The sequence below is a fragment of the Danio rerio genome, chromosome 2 (genome assembly GCF_049306965.1).
Source record: "Danio rerio strain Tuebingen ecotype United States chromosome 2, GRCz12tu, whole genome shotgun sequence".
Classification (NCBI taxonomy): Eukaryota; Metazoa; Chordata; class Actinopteri; order Cypriniformes; family Danionidae; genus Danio; species Danio rerio.
The window spans coordinates 60,399,358-60,416,658 of record NC_133177.1 but is presented as its reverse complement, the minus strand read 5'-3'; the positions used below and the strand labels follow the sequence as shown (position 1 = coordinate 60,416,658).

At 43.2% G+C, this 17,301-nt stretch overlaps 2 protein-coding genes across 8 annotated transcripts in view; one reads left to right on the top strand and one right to left on the bottom strand.

Moving 5' to 3' along the window:
- Window positions 1-17,301, top strand: part of ncana (neurocan a) — a 248,356-nt gene that overhangs the window by 81,495 nt on the left and 149,560 nt on the right. The window contains exon 3 of one of the 7 annotated variants that reach the window (XM_073931821.1): window positions 16,646-16,751. The exons of the other annotated variants lie outside the window; for them this stretch is intronic. The gene's annotated coding sequence lies outside the window, so the exon portion shown is untranslated. The remainder of the gene's footprint in view (window positions 1-16,645; window positions 16,752-17,301) is intronic. 7 annotated transcript variants of the gene reach the window in all.
- On the bottom strand, window positions 7,027-14,201 carry LOC110438157 (uncharacterized). The gene is made up of 2 exons (XM_073931806.1): window positions 14,114-14,201; window positions 7,027-13,682 (listed from the first exon to the last, which is right to left on the bottom strand). The coding sequence occupies exon 2, from the start codon at window positions 13,486-13,488 to the stop codon at window positions 7,744-7,746; it is 5,745 nt and encodes a 1,914-aa protein (XP_073787907.1). The 5' UTR covers window positions 13,489-13,682; window positions 14,114-14,201; the 3' UTR covers window positions 7,027-7,743.

Here is a 17,301-nt window from a genome sequence, read left to right as displayed (position 1 = left end):
AAATATTTCCCGAATGATGTTGAACAGATTCGGGAATTTTTCAAAGTATTTCCTATAATGTTTTTTCTTCTGGAGAAAGTTTTATTTGTTTTATTTCAGCTAGAATAAAAGCATTTTTTAAATATTTTTAAACCATTTTAAGGTCAACATTATTATCCCCTTAAGCAATATTTGTTCTGTATTGTCTCCAGAACAAACCAATGTTATACAATGACTTGCCTAATTACCCTAACTTTACCCTAATTAACCTTGTTAAGCCTTTAAATGTCACTTTAAGCTGTATAGAAGTGTCTTGAAGAATATCTAGTCTAATATTATTTGTTGTCATCATAACAGATAAAATAAATCAGTTAAATCAGTGTTGAAAAATCTGTTAAACAGAAATTGAGGGAAAAATATACAGGACGGCTAATAATTCTGACTTCAACTGTAGTTGGTTGTTTATTTGATTATAGAGGGGTCTGGATGCAGACCTGGTACAGTGCAATCTGCGTTGCATCCAATGCTTTTTGATGCGCTCACCTAACCCTAACCCTACCCCTCACCGTGACGTCACTCGTTCCATTTGAGTGCATTGTGTCTGACATTGCATCGCTGAGTGATGCAGTTTCAGCTTGCATCATAAAGGCTGCATCCAGATACTGTTGTATGATTGAGGATCTGAGATGCTGTCATGATCAATGACTCTTCTTTTCAGTTTCTCATGTGCTGATCTTCATGTCTCTGAAAACTGGACTACTGTTTCATTTTACTATAATCTTCTGTGTGAAGCTGCTTTAACACAATCTACATTGTAAAAGCGCTAGAGAAATAAAGATGAACTGAACTGAAGGTCTTTCCCTCTGACTTCAGGTGAAAGTCCTGCTGGATCTGAGGGTTCAGTGAGTTTGTGGTTAATGGCACTCGGATCATAAGCTCAGCTCACTCTAAATATGGACTCCATTAACCTCATTATGTTTTTCACGGCTGATATATTTCTGTAATGTAATGTTTCTAAATTATACAGCGACTTTCAGGGGGTCAACACTTTTGGAGGATGCTTAGCTTTTTTTAGCCAAATTCAGATGCAATGAAATCAAAGTGTACAAAGTTTATTTTGTGTGCTCACATTCAGTTGTATAATTAATCTGTAAATTAATCCATTTAGAAAAACTGCTTGTTTTGGTAATCTTTAATCAAAATCTGACCATCTGCTTCTGCTCCCGAACGGCAGACAATCTGTGATGACTTGGAAATCCCATTCGTTCATTTTCCTTCGGCCTAGTCCCTTATTTATCAGTGGTTGCCACAGAAGAATGAACTGCCAACATTTCCAGGATATGTATAGCACAGCGGATGCCCTTCCAGCCACAACCCAGTACTGGGAAACACCCATACATACTCATTCACACACACACAATCATACACTACGGCCAATTTAGTTTCTTCAATTCACCTATAGCGCATGCAACATGCAAACTCCAAACAGAAATGCCAACTGAACCAGCTGGGACTCGAACCAGCGACCTTCTTGCTCTGAGGTGACAATGCTTTGAGCCACCGTGCCGCCATGAAATATGATCAATTACAGAAAATTACCCAAAACAACTTCTCTCCCATGGTGCATGACAAAACTGAAAATTCTGTGTGACTGCCACAAGGGGGCGTATGTCGACAGTCCTGTCTGAATGCCGTGTGCAGGGGAAAGGCAGCTCGACACATTTGCGTGTGTATGCATGGAAGTCTATGGGGAGAAAAGTGCAGTGTGACCGCAGCTTTAATCTGAGGTGAAATTCAAAAGCAGAGATTTTCCTCCTGACCCAACATAGGGTTTTTGAGCTCATGATTGTCCAGAACTTGAGGCTTTTGTGTTACAAATATAGTTTTTATTGTTCATATTTAGAGATTTTTCTAATCTGACTTTGAGGACAACACTATTCTATTTCTTTAGTTGTAATTGTTTTTTTTTTCAAATTGTATAAGTAGATACAGAGTTAACTCATGTTTGCTTTTGATCAATGTTTTCTCCTGTTTCTGTTTGGATAGAGAGTGCAGGTGAAATTCAATTCAAGGTTTCACAATAATTGTTGTTCTAAAGCAGCTTTACAAAAGCTTCATGATATAACATTACAATCAAAATCAGAAAGTTAATATAGTCAATCATATACTACAGTATAGTTCACAGGTGTCAAACTCAGAGGGCCACAACTCTGCACAGTTTAGTTCCAACACTAATTAAACACACCTGATTAAACTAATTGAGTGCTTCGGGCTTGTTTGATGCCTACAGGTAGGTTTGCTGAAGCGTTTGCGTGGGTTTTATCCAGGTGCTCCGGTTTCCAGTCCAAAGACGTGGTCCAGGTAAATTGGGTAGGCTAAATTGTCTTTGGTGTATGAGTGTGTATGGGTGTTTCCCAGTGATGGGTTGCAGCTGGAAGGGCATCCGCTGCGTAAAAACATATGCTGGATAAGTTGGCGGTTCATTCTGCTGTGGCGACCCCAGATTAATAAAGAGACTAAGCTGGAAAAAAAATGAATGAATGAATACATAATAATGAAATGTCACTCTTCAAATGTGGAGTGATCGCAAGCTGGGACAGGAGTGAAATTCTATGGAGCTGCAAAAAGGGGCGGGATTAAACAAGATAATTAGACATTTAAAAAAGTGAGCAATTGGTCCATATTATAAATATCTGTCCAGAGAGGTCATGTTTTGATCCTCGATTGGTCTTAAGCTGCGGTCACACTGGGCTTTTCTCCATATAGACTTTCATTCATATGCATGTGAATGTTTTAGACTGGAAACGCAGGGTCATTCATTGTTTCGCAGGTTGCTGCGGTGCAAAACTCAAGCTTGATGAACTCTGACCTGCGAAATCAGCCTGATCTCACGAGAAAACGTAAGTATTTTACGTTTTGGCAGTTTAGTAGCAAATTCGTATGAGTTCAGTCTTACGAAATTGTACGATTTTAAAAAGGAGGCATAGCACCTAATCCCACCCCTTAAACCAACCATCATTGGGGAATGAGCAAATCATACTAAAAAGTACGAATTAGATCGCACAAATTAATACGAATTAGCCACTAAATGAAAAAGTTACGATTTGCTGTGAGATTGTTTTGGCGAAATCGCATCACTTGACTGCGTGAGACCAATCGAGGATCAAAACAACCTCTCTGGACAGAAATTTAAAACATGGAGCAATCGCTCACTTTTTAATGTTTAATCGTCCTTTTTGCAGTGCCGTACGACAGAATTTCACATGCTCAAACTCTAGTGTGACCGCAGCTTTATGCAGTCAAGTGATGCGATTTCACTGGTCAGAGTTTACCAAGCATGAACTTTGCAGCGCAGCGAACTGCGAAACTTGTCTACATGCCATTTACTTCTCATTTGAGTATTAGCATGTCTGCTTAATATCTGCTGATACTGCTCTTGACTATAAGAAACTTTGCAAGTACATGTAAACTTAAATTAACCCCAACCCCAACTGAACAGCCTTTTTATAATCTAAGTGAAGTTTTTAAACTAATTTCGAGAGGAGCACGTGATATAATTGACAGCAGCTGGCCACCTATCTACACTCATTAGTTAGCCAATCAGATCTATCCTAACCCACTATAAGTAGCCTAGCTAGACATTACTCCCTTATCTTCGTTTTCCGAAGAAACAAACGACAGGTCCGCTCTAGCTCCTCCAAAAGTTACTCACGGACAAAACGGATCCTCCACATCTCCTACTATTCTTCAACTACAATACCACACCACCTTTAATACCATCGTCAGCAACTACAAAAAATGACAAAAACAACAACAACAGCGACGGCGGCTGAGATCACAACAGCATCAGCGCAGCTACATACAAGAAAGAAAGCTCCGGGCTCCCTGAAACACCAGCCCCGTCTTAACAACAACCAGCCCAGCATGAAAGTCAGCTCGAGACCGAGGCTCCAACGAGAGGCCGTAGGCCTATCCACTCCAGCCAGATCACAATGCAATCCCCAGCTCCGCTACGTACCTTCTCCAGCATCATCATGCGTCTCTCATATCCAACAACGACTGTCACTGAACTCCTCCAAACTCCTAGACGCCGGGACCATAATTCAAAGCCGCTGCATTAAACCCAAAACACTTGCGAATCCACGTCTTCACCGCCACCCCCAGGACATAACACGCTCCTGCCACACCCCCTATCCTAAACAGACATTAAACCCGCAATCTCTCCGCCTCCCCGGAGAATCAAGGAAAGGATTAAAAAGCAATATTGGATTTGGAAATATTGCAGCAATCATAATTCTAAACACGGATAAAACCTATCTCCCGGACAATAAAGCAACTCTTGGGAATCCCACCTCACCTCTTCCATCCTGCAGCTCCCGATTCCAGTGCACACTCCAGTCCTCCTCTTTCAGCGATCCTTACCACCTACGCACCCCGCCCCTCTACCTTGCGTATCATTGCTTTTTCCCCCTCTCATTTTTACAAGCTCGCAGCTACTGCTGATTATTTTCTATTATAAAATAGAAATTACTTGTCGACTTTTGTCAATATGTTTATGCTTTTACTGAATTACGTTTGTAACTGACCTAATTTCTGAATTTCTCATTCCAGGTTTCGTCTACTGAAGCACAGCCGATCTCGGCGCTCCCTTCCCACAACCTCACTAGCCGTCCACCAACACTACACCAGAAATCACAGAGCAATTCCCTGTTAAGCACATCCATACCAGCCCTACTGAAATGGACATTAGAACGTTTCTAAAAACGTCTAATAACGGCTCTTTCATCTCCTCATAATTCTGCCTTTTTCAGCTTTAACAGCATGATTCTACCTGATGAATATGCTTAAATTATCACGTTATAAACCAAGCAATCTCTCTAATCTAGACGGCTGCAGCGCTCGGTTGCAATCAACATTTCACCTGCCACCCGATTTCTGGCAATCGGAGGTCACAATTACATTTCGTAGTCCGTTTAACATTCGGATGCAAAAGTAGCCCACACATTTATGCTTAAAAACGATCCGCTGGATTTCGCCAATAACTACGGTGTTTGCACGTAATTCACCTACAAGTTCCCGTTTCTCTCTCCCTAATATCCCCCAGCTAAACTAGTGACCGGTTTTCTAATATTTGCATTCTCTTTGCGGAAGAACCTCCGGCTTAAGCACTTCTATAGAATTCTTAAGCATCAATTTGGAGTGATAGAATTTCAAGCATTAATAAGCTATTTGAATAAATCGACAATCAGTCCCCCTTTTATATTCTGGAAGAAAAATATCACGCTAAGCATAAACTGCTCTCCATCTAGAACATCAAACACACATGCGCATTATCCCGCAGGGATGCCTTTTCGTCACTCACCTATTTCATCTCGCAGCAGCAATCTCCGGAATAGAAGAGAAATGATCTAAATCCGATCTTGGCCGTAACAAACTCTGCCTGAAGGGCGTCGCGCACCAGAGGCGCCGACGGCGCGGTGACGCGACGCACTTACGACAGAGAATAGTAGATTAATGCACACCAGACTCACGCATTCATACTTTATCAAATAAACTAATCAATTATACAAATAGCGCTCCGCGGCGCGGCAGAATACGAAGTGTCATGAATTGTGGCTGGGCACTACGGACAGCCGCATTGACTTCCTTATTATTTATTTCCTTCCTGTGAAAGTCAATGGTTACAGGTTTTCAGCTTTCTTCAAAATGTTGTCCTTAGCGTTTAACACGGGAGTCACTAACCTCTGAAACTAAGAGCTACTTCGGGCACCGATTAACGTGGAGGGCTACCAGTTGGATAAACACTTCTCAAATAACAAATTGCTCAATTTACTTATAATTATAATTTAAGTTTTTGGTTATTTTTTAATAATGAATAATATTCATCCAGGTGTAGTCACTGATCATGTTATGATTCTCTCAAAGTTACCAACAATGATTTAACAGGGTAGGAAATACCCCGTAATTAATATATCAACGTGCAACACTATTTTATTTATCTTTGCAAATATTTACATTTTTAAATGATTACTTCTATTTTAGAGAAAGCTTACTTGTAAGTGGTGTAAGGCGAGCTATTTTAGAACAGGCCTGAGAGCAACACACGAGAGCCTCGTGAGCTATCTGGTGCCCATCGGTACCATATTTGGTGACTCCTGGTTTAACAGAAATGAAATTCATAAAGGTTCGTAACCATCAGGTAGCGCTTAAAGCATGCGACCTGCTTATGCTTCCTTCCTTAAGCGCTGGAATAGAAGCCATTCATTTATTAGCTATCCAATTTCATCCTTAGTATATCCTTTTTTACACAGATGCTGCCCCCTTCGTGGGTATATTATCGGGGCCGCCAATGCGCTTCTAACGGGCAATATAGTCAATACATTCTGAAAAAAAAAAAAAAAAAAATACTGCTGTACATGTTCCTAGTTGCATAGGAAATCGCTGACTCTCTTTGCTTTATTTTCAGAAACTGGTATCAGAAGCAGAGCCGCAGCTGACTCCATCTCTCCTTTTAAGATGATAATCCCATAACCACAGCATACACAATTTGCGTCAGCATTCATTTATACATTTTAAGTTACCCCAGAACACCTCATCAGTTTCTCACTGCTCAACATATCCACACATTCCGTTCAATAACATTTTTGGTTTCATAACACCTTAAAGTCATAGGACCATTCAGGCTTCCCACCAGATTCATAATCCAGTCACTCATTCAGAATTGGAGCCACCACCACAGCAGCACACAAGGGCTATCGTAACAACACATACAAACACTAGGAAAGTAGTCTCCCGACACCTTCAAATCTTATATCTGACTCAGCCACAGCCATCTCAGGGAAGCTCAGAGGACCCTCACCAGCAGACGCAGTAATCCCAGCGGCCAAGGGCATGGGCCTAGTCCAGGGAGAGAATACGACCCAACCATACCAGCTTCCCGAGGGCAGAGGAACTACCCAGTCTGTTCGTGAGTTTGTTAAATGGCACTGGCTTTACTATTTATGATGTGATCACCAGGGGGCGTCGGTAAGAACGCACAAGTCAGGCTTTGTAGTTAGCTGATGTTTTTACAGCATTTATTTGCAGTCATAAAGGCACATGCGTGTGTGTGGTATTTTCTAGAACAAGAGAGAAATGTACCACAGTGATTAAACTGCAATTGGTATAATATACAGAACAATATAATATGACCTAATATATATATATAACATCAATTATGGCATACAAGTAAAGATTAACAGGGCATCAGGTCTAAATATGCAGTAAACATACATGTGAGACACATCCAATGCCCAAATACTGAGTAAACATGGCATTTACATTGCTTAACACTTAACTAATTTACATATCAACACACTTCAATGGTAAATAAACTTGCGGGGATAACATGTGCGTCGTTAATAATGGCGTTTGCTCGGAAGCGCGCACCACCTGCGTTGATGACGTTATTGCAATCATGCGGTCCGATCGTCATTCAAAGTTTGCGTTACAACATTAAACCCATATACTACGTGTTAGAAGCACACAGACAGAAGACATGAACACTTACTTCTCATGACGCACACACAATAAGCCACTGCATCGAGCTGTTAGCCAGAATGTATTGAACTGCAATGTCCGGCTACAGGAACGGAAATGATATGAGTCTTCTGGGCGGGCCAGACCCAGCTGTCAATCAAACCAGCATCAAATCAGAACGCCAGATATACCTGGCCTTTTCAACAGCCGCCCCAATTTACTTAGTAAATTTACTACAGAAAAGGCCTAAGAATTGTCATCATCTGGTAACTGTGGTAAACGGATCAGTTTACTCACAGGTCTAACATATTTGCGATCACCCACTTGTACTTCAGCAGTTCTTATACATCCATCTGCTCCAGGTATTGTGTCAGTGATCTTACCCACAAGCCAGAGAGCTCTGGGAAGTTGTGAATCGATTATTATCACTACTGTCCCTTTCTCCAGATTCTTGGCCTTGTCAGTCATCCATTTTGCCCGAGTCTGTAGTTGAGGCAGATAGCGCTTTATGAAGTGTGCCCAGAAATGATCCGCCAGTATTTGACTGTGTCTCCATTGCTTCTTGCTCAGTAGTTCTGTTTTTGGATAGACAACTTGTGGCAAGCTGGAGTCAGGCCGCCCCATTAGAAGGCTATTTGGAGTTATAGGGTCAATGTCAGCCACATCGGATGGCACATAGCCCAACGGCTTGGAATTGAGAATTCCCTCGATCTCTACCAGCACTGTTGTTAGTACTTCCTCTGACACATGTTGTGCTCCGAGCGTCTGGTTGAGTGCAGCTTTCAGGGATCTGATTTCTCTTTCCCATATACCCCCAAAATGGGGAGCTCCAGGTGGGTTAAAGTGAAATTCAATCTGTTGCTTTGCAAGTTGGCTTTTCAGGGTAGGTTGCAAGTTGTTGAATGCTTCTGTTATTTCTCTCTCACCTCCCTTGAAATTAGTACCCTGGTCTGAAAAGAGCTCATGGGGTTTTCCTCTTCGAGCAATAAATCGGCGTAGAGCCATGAGGAATGAGTCCGAGCTGATGTTGGTTAGCACATCAATGTATACCGCTCTAGTCGTCATACATTTAAAGATAATTCCCCACCGTTTCTCGTTGCGCCGCCCCACTTTGATTATGAAAGGTCCGAAACAGTCTACACCAGTTGAGTAGAATGCAGGTTTGTAAAGTCGAAGGCGAGCAGGGGGTAAATCAGCCATACGGGGGATCTCAGGTTTACCTCGCCATTTTCTACACTCGGTACACTTATGTTGATGATATCTTACAGCCTCTCGTCCTCTCAAAATCCAGTATTGCCGGCGGATCTCAGCATATACTCTTTCAGGACCGGGGTGATGCAATTTTTCATCAAAATGCTGTATGAGTAGCTGACTCAGGGGATGTTTGGGTTCTAGTATTATGGGGTGAACAGTTTCTGGATCAAGCAATTCACTGCGCCGTAGACGCCCACCAACTCTAATGAGCCCGGTAGATTTGTCCAACTCTGGAGCAAGGGTAAGTAACCGACTGTTAGAGGGCAAGGGTTTGCCAGTTGTCAGTGCCTCTAATTCAGTGGGAAAGCATGTAGCTTGTGCTTCCTTCAGTAGGGTGATCTCGGCCTCGGCATAATCTTTGGCGGATAAATCTTCTGGTTTCTTGTCTAGGCCAAATTGATCCAAGGCTTTGGACTCAACTGCTTGAGAGAAACTGTGAAACTGAGAGAATCCCTGAATGGCCTGGGAAAAGTCTATTCTAGTTAAGCCACAAAAGCTTATCTTTGTTTCATCATCCGTGTTGTCAGTGTTTGGCTTCACTGAGTCATTGGGCCAAGTAAGTGGGTCTTGCCGGAGGAAATGAGGCCCTAGGTTCCATCTTGTAGGTTGTGCAAGCTGCCAAAGTGATTTACCACGAGTGATATCATCTGCTGGGTTATCTTCAGACTTAACATACTTCCATGCTTGAGGAGAGGTTAATTCTTGGATTTCGGCAATTCTTGTGCCCACAAACACCTTGTATCTACAGGACTCCGATTGAATCCAGGTCAGAACTACTTTTGAGTCACTCCATAATGTTAGGTGTTGGATGGGCAGAGTAAGCTCTCTTTCTAAAAGGCTTGCCAACTGAGCTCCAGTCAGGGCAGCGCAGAGTTCCAATCTTGGAATAGACAGCTGCCGCTTGGGTGCAACTCTGGATCTTGCTGCAATGAACGAAACCTCCACTTGGCCTTCTGTATGTTGTGTTCTAAGGTATGCAACTGATCCGTATGCAGATTCTGACGCATCGCAGAATATGTGAATATCCCTCACACATGTTTCAGCATCCAGATGTGGGCTAGTGTAACATCGTGGGATTACAATTCTCTCAATGTTTTGCAGCTCCTCTTCCCATGTACACCAGGCTTGTTGAAGATCATTGGGCAGTTTGGGGTCATCCCAATCACGACTTTTGTCCCACAACCGTTGTATCAGCACTTTAGCCCTGGTGGTATATGGGACAATATAGCCCAAGGGATCATATTGGCTAGCCAAAACATGATAGATGTATCTCAATGTGGGCACTTGCCTTTCTCGCTGCCAGGCCTTGTAGCCCAGTGTGTCTGTTTGACAGAGCCAGCATAAGCCCAAAGTGGACTCTGCAACATTCCACTGCTTTTCTGAGAGCCACAGTTCATTCTTCTCTGATCTGGCTTCAAGGGGGAGGTGGGCTACAACGGAGGGAATATTACTTGCCCATTGTCTCAGTTCAAACCCACCTGAGGCCAGAAGGGATTGTAGTTTATTCACCAGTTTTGTAGCTTTGTCTTCCGAAGGTACACTCTGCAAGAAATTATCAACATAAAAGTGTCTCTCCACAGACAGGCGTGCATCTTCATCTGGTGATGTGTGGTCCCGGGTATGTTTCAAAACGGCAAACGTGGCACAGCATGGGCTACATGTTGTTCCGAAAGGCAATACTTGCCACTCAAACACATTTACTGGGCTCTCTCGCTGGATGTTCCTCCATAGGAACCTGAGCAGAGGTTTGTCCTCTGGCAGCAGGCGAATCTGGTGAAACATTCCCTTAATATCACTTGTCACGGCAACTGTATGCTCTCTGAATCGAAGTAATACGCCCAGGAGAGTGGAAGTAAGAGTTGGACCTGGCAAGAGATACTCATTGAGATTGTGACCCTCAAACCGAAACGAACAATTGTACACCACTCTGTTTTTTCCATTATGGCAAACCATATGGTGTGGTATGTACCAAGACTCCTGTGACTGGTCTACAGCTTCCGGTTTAAGTTTAATGACATAACCAGCTTTCTCTAGTCTGTCAATCTCTTGGTTGTATGATCTTGCCCACTCTTGGTTTCTGCCAAGCCGTTTTTCTAGGCCTCTGAGCTGAGGAAGGACTGCTTCCTTTGGTGCCTGTAGCATAGGCATCTCTTTCTTGCGTAGCAGAGGGGTAGCATACCTGCTCACTCCATCCACATCCACCCTTACGGTCTTAGACTCAAGCAAATTAATGGCATCTTGATCACAGCGTGAGCGTGTCACTTCCTTTTCTGTTTTGTATGGTAAGGTGTCTATTTTCCATAGTCGTTCGACATTTTGCAGAAGATCAGATGAGGAGACAACTGAGGTGAATAGGCATTGTTGTGCTGAGAGCTGATGCTGAACAACATTGGCAGGTCCTTGCAATGTCCAGCCTAATCTAGTTTTGACACCAGCAGGACCACCTGGTGGACCAAAGCGCACTGGTTCAATTGGGGCAATCAGGTGATGGTGGTCAGAGCCTATGAGTAACAATGGCTGTACTTGAGAGAAACTCTGAAGGGGCAGACTCTTGAGATGATTAAATTTCTCTTGTAGAGCTTGAACTGGATGTGAGTGCTTTGCTAGCCCTAAATGGTTTGCAGTGAATGCACCCCGTATTTTGAATTTCTTGTTGGGCTGAGAGGCAGGGGATAGAGTGAAGGACACCTTGGCACCTGAAAGCACTTGTGTGTCATGTCTGACTGTCCTCAGAGCAAGGTTCTCTGGCTCACCATTGATCTTAAGCTGCTGCGCTGCCTCGTGTAGTAAGATGGTGCGCTCTGAACCATCATCGAGTATGGCGTAAGTTGTCAATGTATGTTTGCCATTGTGCAACAGTACCTTGCTGATTTTTAGAAGAACCTGGCTGCCACCTACTGGACGGTCTAGGTATAGCGTTTGACTCTCTTGTTGCACTTCGGGACTCTTTGCTGCTGCAGACCTGCTATTTACATCATGCAGAGTGGTTAGATGCTTTCCTGTGCAAACTTTACATGCGGCTTTCAACTTGCATTGGGCTGCCTGATGTCTCCCTCCACACTTCCAGCATCTTTTATTATTTTTAATCCAGTTAGCTTTCAGCTCAGAAGGCAGCTGTGCGAAATTACTACACTGATTAAGGAAGTGTTGTTTGTTGTCACAGTATTGACAGTACACTGACCTGTTAAAGGTTTCTTTCTCTGGCTCCTTTGTTGTTGTACTACTCACAGACTGATCTGTACTGTGCAGGATGGCAGTTGGCTGTTGAGGGTGTTTGCGTGGCCGCTGAGTCTCTTTATATGAAGCACTACGTCCCTTTAGCTCACTCAAATTAACTCTACTGTCTGTGGGCTGCACCTGCAATTCAAACTCGAGCCAGTCTGAGAAATCTAACAGGTTAGGTATAGGGTTTCTGAGTGGGTGGACGTACCTTTTGAAATTTGCTCGAAGATCATGGGGCAGTTTGGACATGAGTCTAGCCACGTGTGAGCCACACTGAAGTTCAATACTTCCTTTGTCACCCAGCTGGTCGAGCATCCCAACCAGTGCTCTTACTCTTAGAGCGAACCTCCTAAAAGCCTGGGTATCTCCACTTCGCATGTTGGGGCCTTCCATCAGTTCAGCAATTCTCTGTAATGCCAGCTGGTGGGGCTGTCCATAGTGTTCAGTCAGAGATTGCATGGTGTACGAGTAAGGATAAGGGGAGTTACTGTATGAGTCAGCTATAAGAAGAGCTTCCTCAACTTTCAAATGCTCCACCAGAATCTGATATTTGAACTGCTCCGTAGCATCTTGTGGTAGCAAATTCTCAAGAGATATCTTTAAACGTGCGAATTGTCGTGGGTCTTCTGATGTGAAATCAGGTATAGAGGGTGTGGGGCCTCTGTAGGTGCTCTCTCTAGCAGGGGGTGGGCGGCCAGCAGAGACAAAATTTCTTATTGGATTGTGTGGCTGTATCCTTTCTAACTGTTTGTGAGGCATTAGAACAGGTTGGGTGGCACGATAAGCCATCTGTGGCTGGTTTGGGCCATAACTACCGTAGTCATCTTGGTTATGCACTGGGTATGCCCTGGTATCAGGTTGCGGCTGAGCATGGTAAGGTGAACTATGACGATATGGGACATGTATGTTTTCTGGTAGAGATCTAATACTCATTCTGGACAGTTCATTTGAAATGGCCGAAACACTAACCTGATCATCCACCACAGGTTCACAGACTTCAGCCTCCTTAGCTGCTGGTTTACTGGAGTCCAACCTAAAGGACCGGTGAGAGCGTGGAGCTGGTATTGGTGTGAATTTATCTTGAGTACCAGAAGCCCCAATTGCTGGTTTGGTTCGAGGCAAAGGAATAGGGCTCTGGAGTACAGCAGTTCCAGTTTCAACTTTTTGACTCATTTCTCTGAGTGCACGATACAGTTGAACATTCTCTTCTCTAAGCCGTTGAATGACTGCTTGAGCCTCTTTATCTTCATATGGCTCTCCATGTCTTTCATTTTCTGAACATTGAATGAAGGGTGTCATCTCGGCAGCTCCCTCTGACTGATAATGAGCTCCTTGCCACTCTGATTCACGTTGGTAGAGCTCATGTTGCACTCTGGATGCAGGTGGATAAGTGTGTTGAAACCCACTGTATTCCACTTCAAAATCGGCTAAATGTCTTGGAGGCTTTGGCACTCGTTTGTGACATACTTCTGGCTCAGGCTCTGTAATATGACTGGCTCTGGACATGTTATCCATGATAATCACATCAAACTCCGGCTCGAAGGACCATAAGTTGTTCGTGAGTTTGTTAAATGGCACTGGCTTTACTATTTATGATGTGATCACCAGGGGGCGTCGGTAAGAACGCACAAGTCAGGCTTTGTAGTTAGCTGATGTTTTTACAGCATTTATTTGCAGTCATAAAGGCACATGCGTGTGTGTGGTATTTTCTAGAACAAGAGAGAAATGTACCACAGTGATTAAACTGCAATTGGTATAATATACAGAACAATATAATATGACCTAATATATATATATAACATCAATTATGGCATACAAGTAAAGATTAACAGGGCATCAGGTCTAAATATGCAGTAAACATACATGTGAGACACATCCAATGCCCAAATACTGAGTAAACATGGCATTTACATTGCTTAACACTTAACTAATTTACATATCAACACACTTCAATGGTAAATAAACTTGCGGGGATAACATGTGCGTCGTTAATAATGGCGTTTGCTCGGAAGCGCGCACCACCTGCGTTGATGACGTAATTGCAATCATGCGGTCCGATCGTCATTCAAAGTTTGCGTTACAACATTAAACCCATATACTACGTGTTAGAAGCACACAGACAGAAGACATGAACACTTACTTCTCATGACGCACACACAATAAGCCACTGCATCGAGCTGTTAGCCAGAATGTATTGAACTGCAATGTCCGGCTACAGGAACGGAAATGATATGAGTCTTCTGGGCGGGCCAGACCCAGCTGTCAATCAAACCAGCATCAAATCAGAACGCCAGATATACCTGGCCTTTTCAACACAGTCTCCCAAGGGCGCGGGCATGACCCAGCCATCTAGCTTCCTTTCTTCCTTCCAGCTGATTTGCACTCAGCCTTCTCCCCCTTTTCACTCACCTAACTCCAGTAGGAGTTCTCTCCCTGCCCAGGCCCCCTTGTCACCCCCGCCCCCCCCGGCCGCTGCCACAGAAGTTTTCACTGCCCCCCAACTTTTCTAACTTCTGTAGGACCCCGCCCCCCCCCATGGCTCTGGCCCCCGCAGGGGCGTTACCCCGAGCTTCGATTCTCGCAGGAATCATCTCACTGCCCTGGCCTTAGCTTTTTATATTATGTCATTCCATAATGACATATAGTATAGCACTATTTATTTTTCTCTCTGTTTGATTTTATTTATATAAATTTATATCTATATGCACCCACGCATATAAATATGAATTTATATATAGTGCTGTCACCCTCACGCTCTGTTCCCGCAGGAACACCCCCAGAGCACCTATACCGCCCGTCACCCTCCAGTAAGAAGTCTTCACCTCCCCCTCATCTTTCCCGACTCCTACTGGAGCAGCTAAATAGCTCACCCAACCCCGAGCTGTGACACGAGTCATGTCACCGACCCTCCCCGGCCCTAGCTTTTATTTGTTTATTTTTGTTTATTTCTCACACTTATCTTTTATTTTTTAAATTTATTTATATATATGTATATATATATGCACCCACGCATATAAATATATATTTATATATAGTGCTGTCACCCTCACGCTCTAACTCCCGCGGAGTTAATCCCGAGCACCGGACCCCCGCAGGGGTCATCGCCCAACTGCCATTTCCCCCTTCAGCTGGGGCTTCACCGACCATTCCTTTTCCCGACTCCAGCTGGAGATGGCACATAAAGCTCTCTCTCCCGCAGGAGAGCCAAGAGCTTCGACTCTCGCAAGAGTCAGTAAAAACGCCCCCCCAAGGCCCTAGATTACCCCATTATATATTTATATATCTATATGTTTCATATAAATATATAATTATATATAGTGCTGCCACCTCCCAGCTCAATCTCCGCAAGGAGTGTTCCTCGAGCAAATTACTCCTTTGGAGTCCCCGCCCCCCCTGCCCCCCTTCACCCCCCCTCTCCAGCCGGAGTCCTTCACTCCCCTTCCCTTGTAATGACTCCAGCAGGATTCCCGCCCACCCCATGGCTCTGACCCCCGCAGGGGTCTCCCCGAGTCTCTACTCCAGCAGGAGTATTCACAGCCCAAGCCAACTCTGCTCGGGTTCCCGCAGGAACCTGTTTCACCCTTTGCTCCAAAGGAGCCCTCTTTACTTTTTCTTTTTCAAATATCTATATCCAGCAGCCGGATATAGCATTTCAAGCCTTTTGGGGAGTTTCTTCGAATACACGGCTGCTGTCCCGAGCTTCATGCATTTGGGGAGCTCTCGAGAACCACCTGATCTCGTACTCCCCTCACATGCTCTATGGACCTGGCGGGAGCCCTGGGCTCAACTATCTCCGAGCTCAGGGTTCTCTCCCGGGACAGCATGCCAAACCTGCTTACAGCTGTCAAGCAATATCTAAGTGTGAACTCTTGAAGTGAAGTTTTTAAACTAATTTCGAGAGGAGCACGTGATATAATTGACAGCAGCTGGCCACCTATCTACACTCATTAGTTAGCCAATCAGATCTATCCTAACCCACTATAAGTAGCCTAGCTAGACATTACTCCCTTATCTTCGTTTTCCGAAGAAACCCCCCATCCACCCCTTTCTCCTCCTTTTCTCCTTTACAAAAAGGGGAGCTCTCGAGAACCACCTGATCTCGTACTCCCCTCACATGCTCTATGGACCTGGCGGGAGCCCTGGGCTCAACTATCTCCGAGCTCAGGGTTCTCTCCCGGGACAGCATGCCAAACCTGCTTACAGCTGTCAAGCAATATCTAAGTGTGAACTCTTGAAATGAGAGTTAGTCAGCATGTCGATGCAATGCAACTTAAATTCAACAAAATGTGTTAAAGGGACCATTAAAATAAAGTCATAGCGAAGAGTTTAAGAAATTCTTTGTTTTGAAGTCTATTATTCCAATTGTTATTTCATTTTATCAAAAGCTTGCAATATTGTGCTCCACATCTTTAATTATTGCTAGTTGGCAACTTCAGATTGACTCAATTTGGATTAAATCAGACAAAGCTATTTTATAAATAAAACATTATTTAATTAAATATCTTCATGCCTGAGTTTCATATCATTTCTGCATTTACAGTTGTCTCATTCAGACAGAATCTTTTCTATTTTGATTTAGTAAACGGGGATCTCTGGCAAAATATATTCATAGTGCATGAAATGGAGATCTAGCCAGTCTGCTGTGAGAAGTAAAATGCTGGGTTATTTCCAGGGGTGCTCATAATTGGTCCACAAGGGTGATTAAAGGAAAATTGCAGTCCAAGGCGCTAGAGATCAGTGCTGTTAGCATTTCAGAAGTTTCCCCTGCTGCATTATTGGTAAGATAATTACTATAAGCTGTAATTAAAATGAGGTGAAACCAAATTAGGTGAAATAAGGACATCACGAAGTTTGCTCAATTTGGTCCAAATTAATTTTATTTTAAAAATGTACTCATCAGGTGACTGTCCATATTTTTAATGTGCTTTGCTCTTTCTGTAATTTGTAATTTGCATCTAAAATCATTGTTAACCATCATGACTGATGCATGCCTTTTATTCTGCTGTGAATGCGCTCTGCAAACTCAATTTCTTCATGCTGCATTATTGGTATATAATAATTATAAACTCTTATTAAAACAACCTAATTGGGTAAAATATGGACAATCACAAAATATAGGTTAAAATTGTTGCTGTAATTTTAATTCAAATAATGAGCGGTTCTTTTTACGCATATTTTACACTGAAAAGAATATTCATTGGATTTACTCATTTCTAAGTGGTTGCAAACAATTTCTAGAAGCTGAATTTAAACAAATTAAATTTAGTAATGTTCAACCTAAATTGTTTGTTTAAATTCAGTTTATATTAATTGCTTGCAACAATTTTC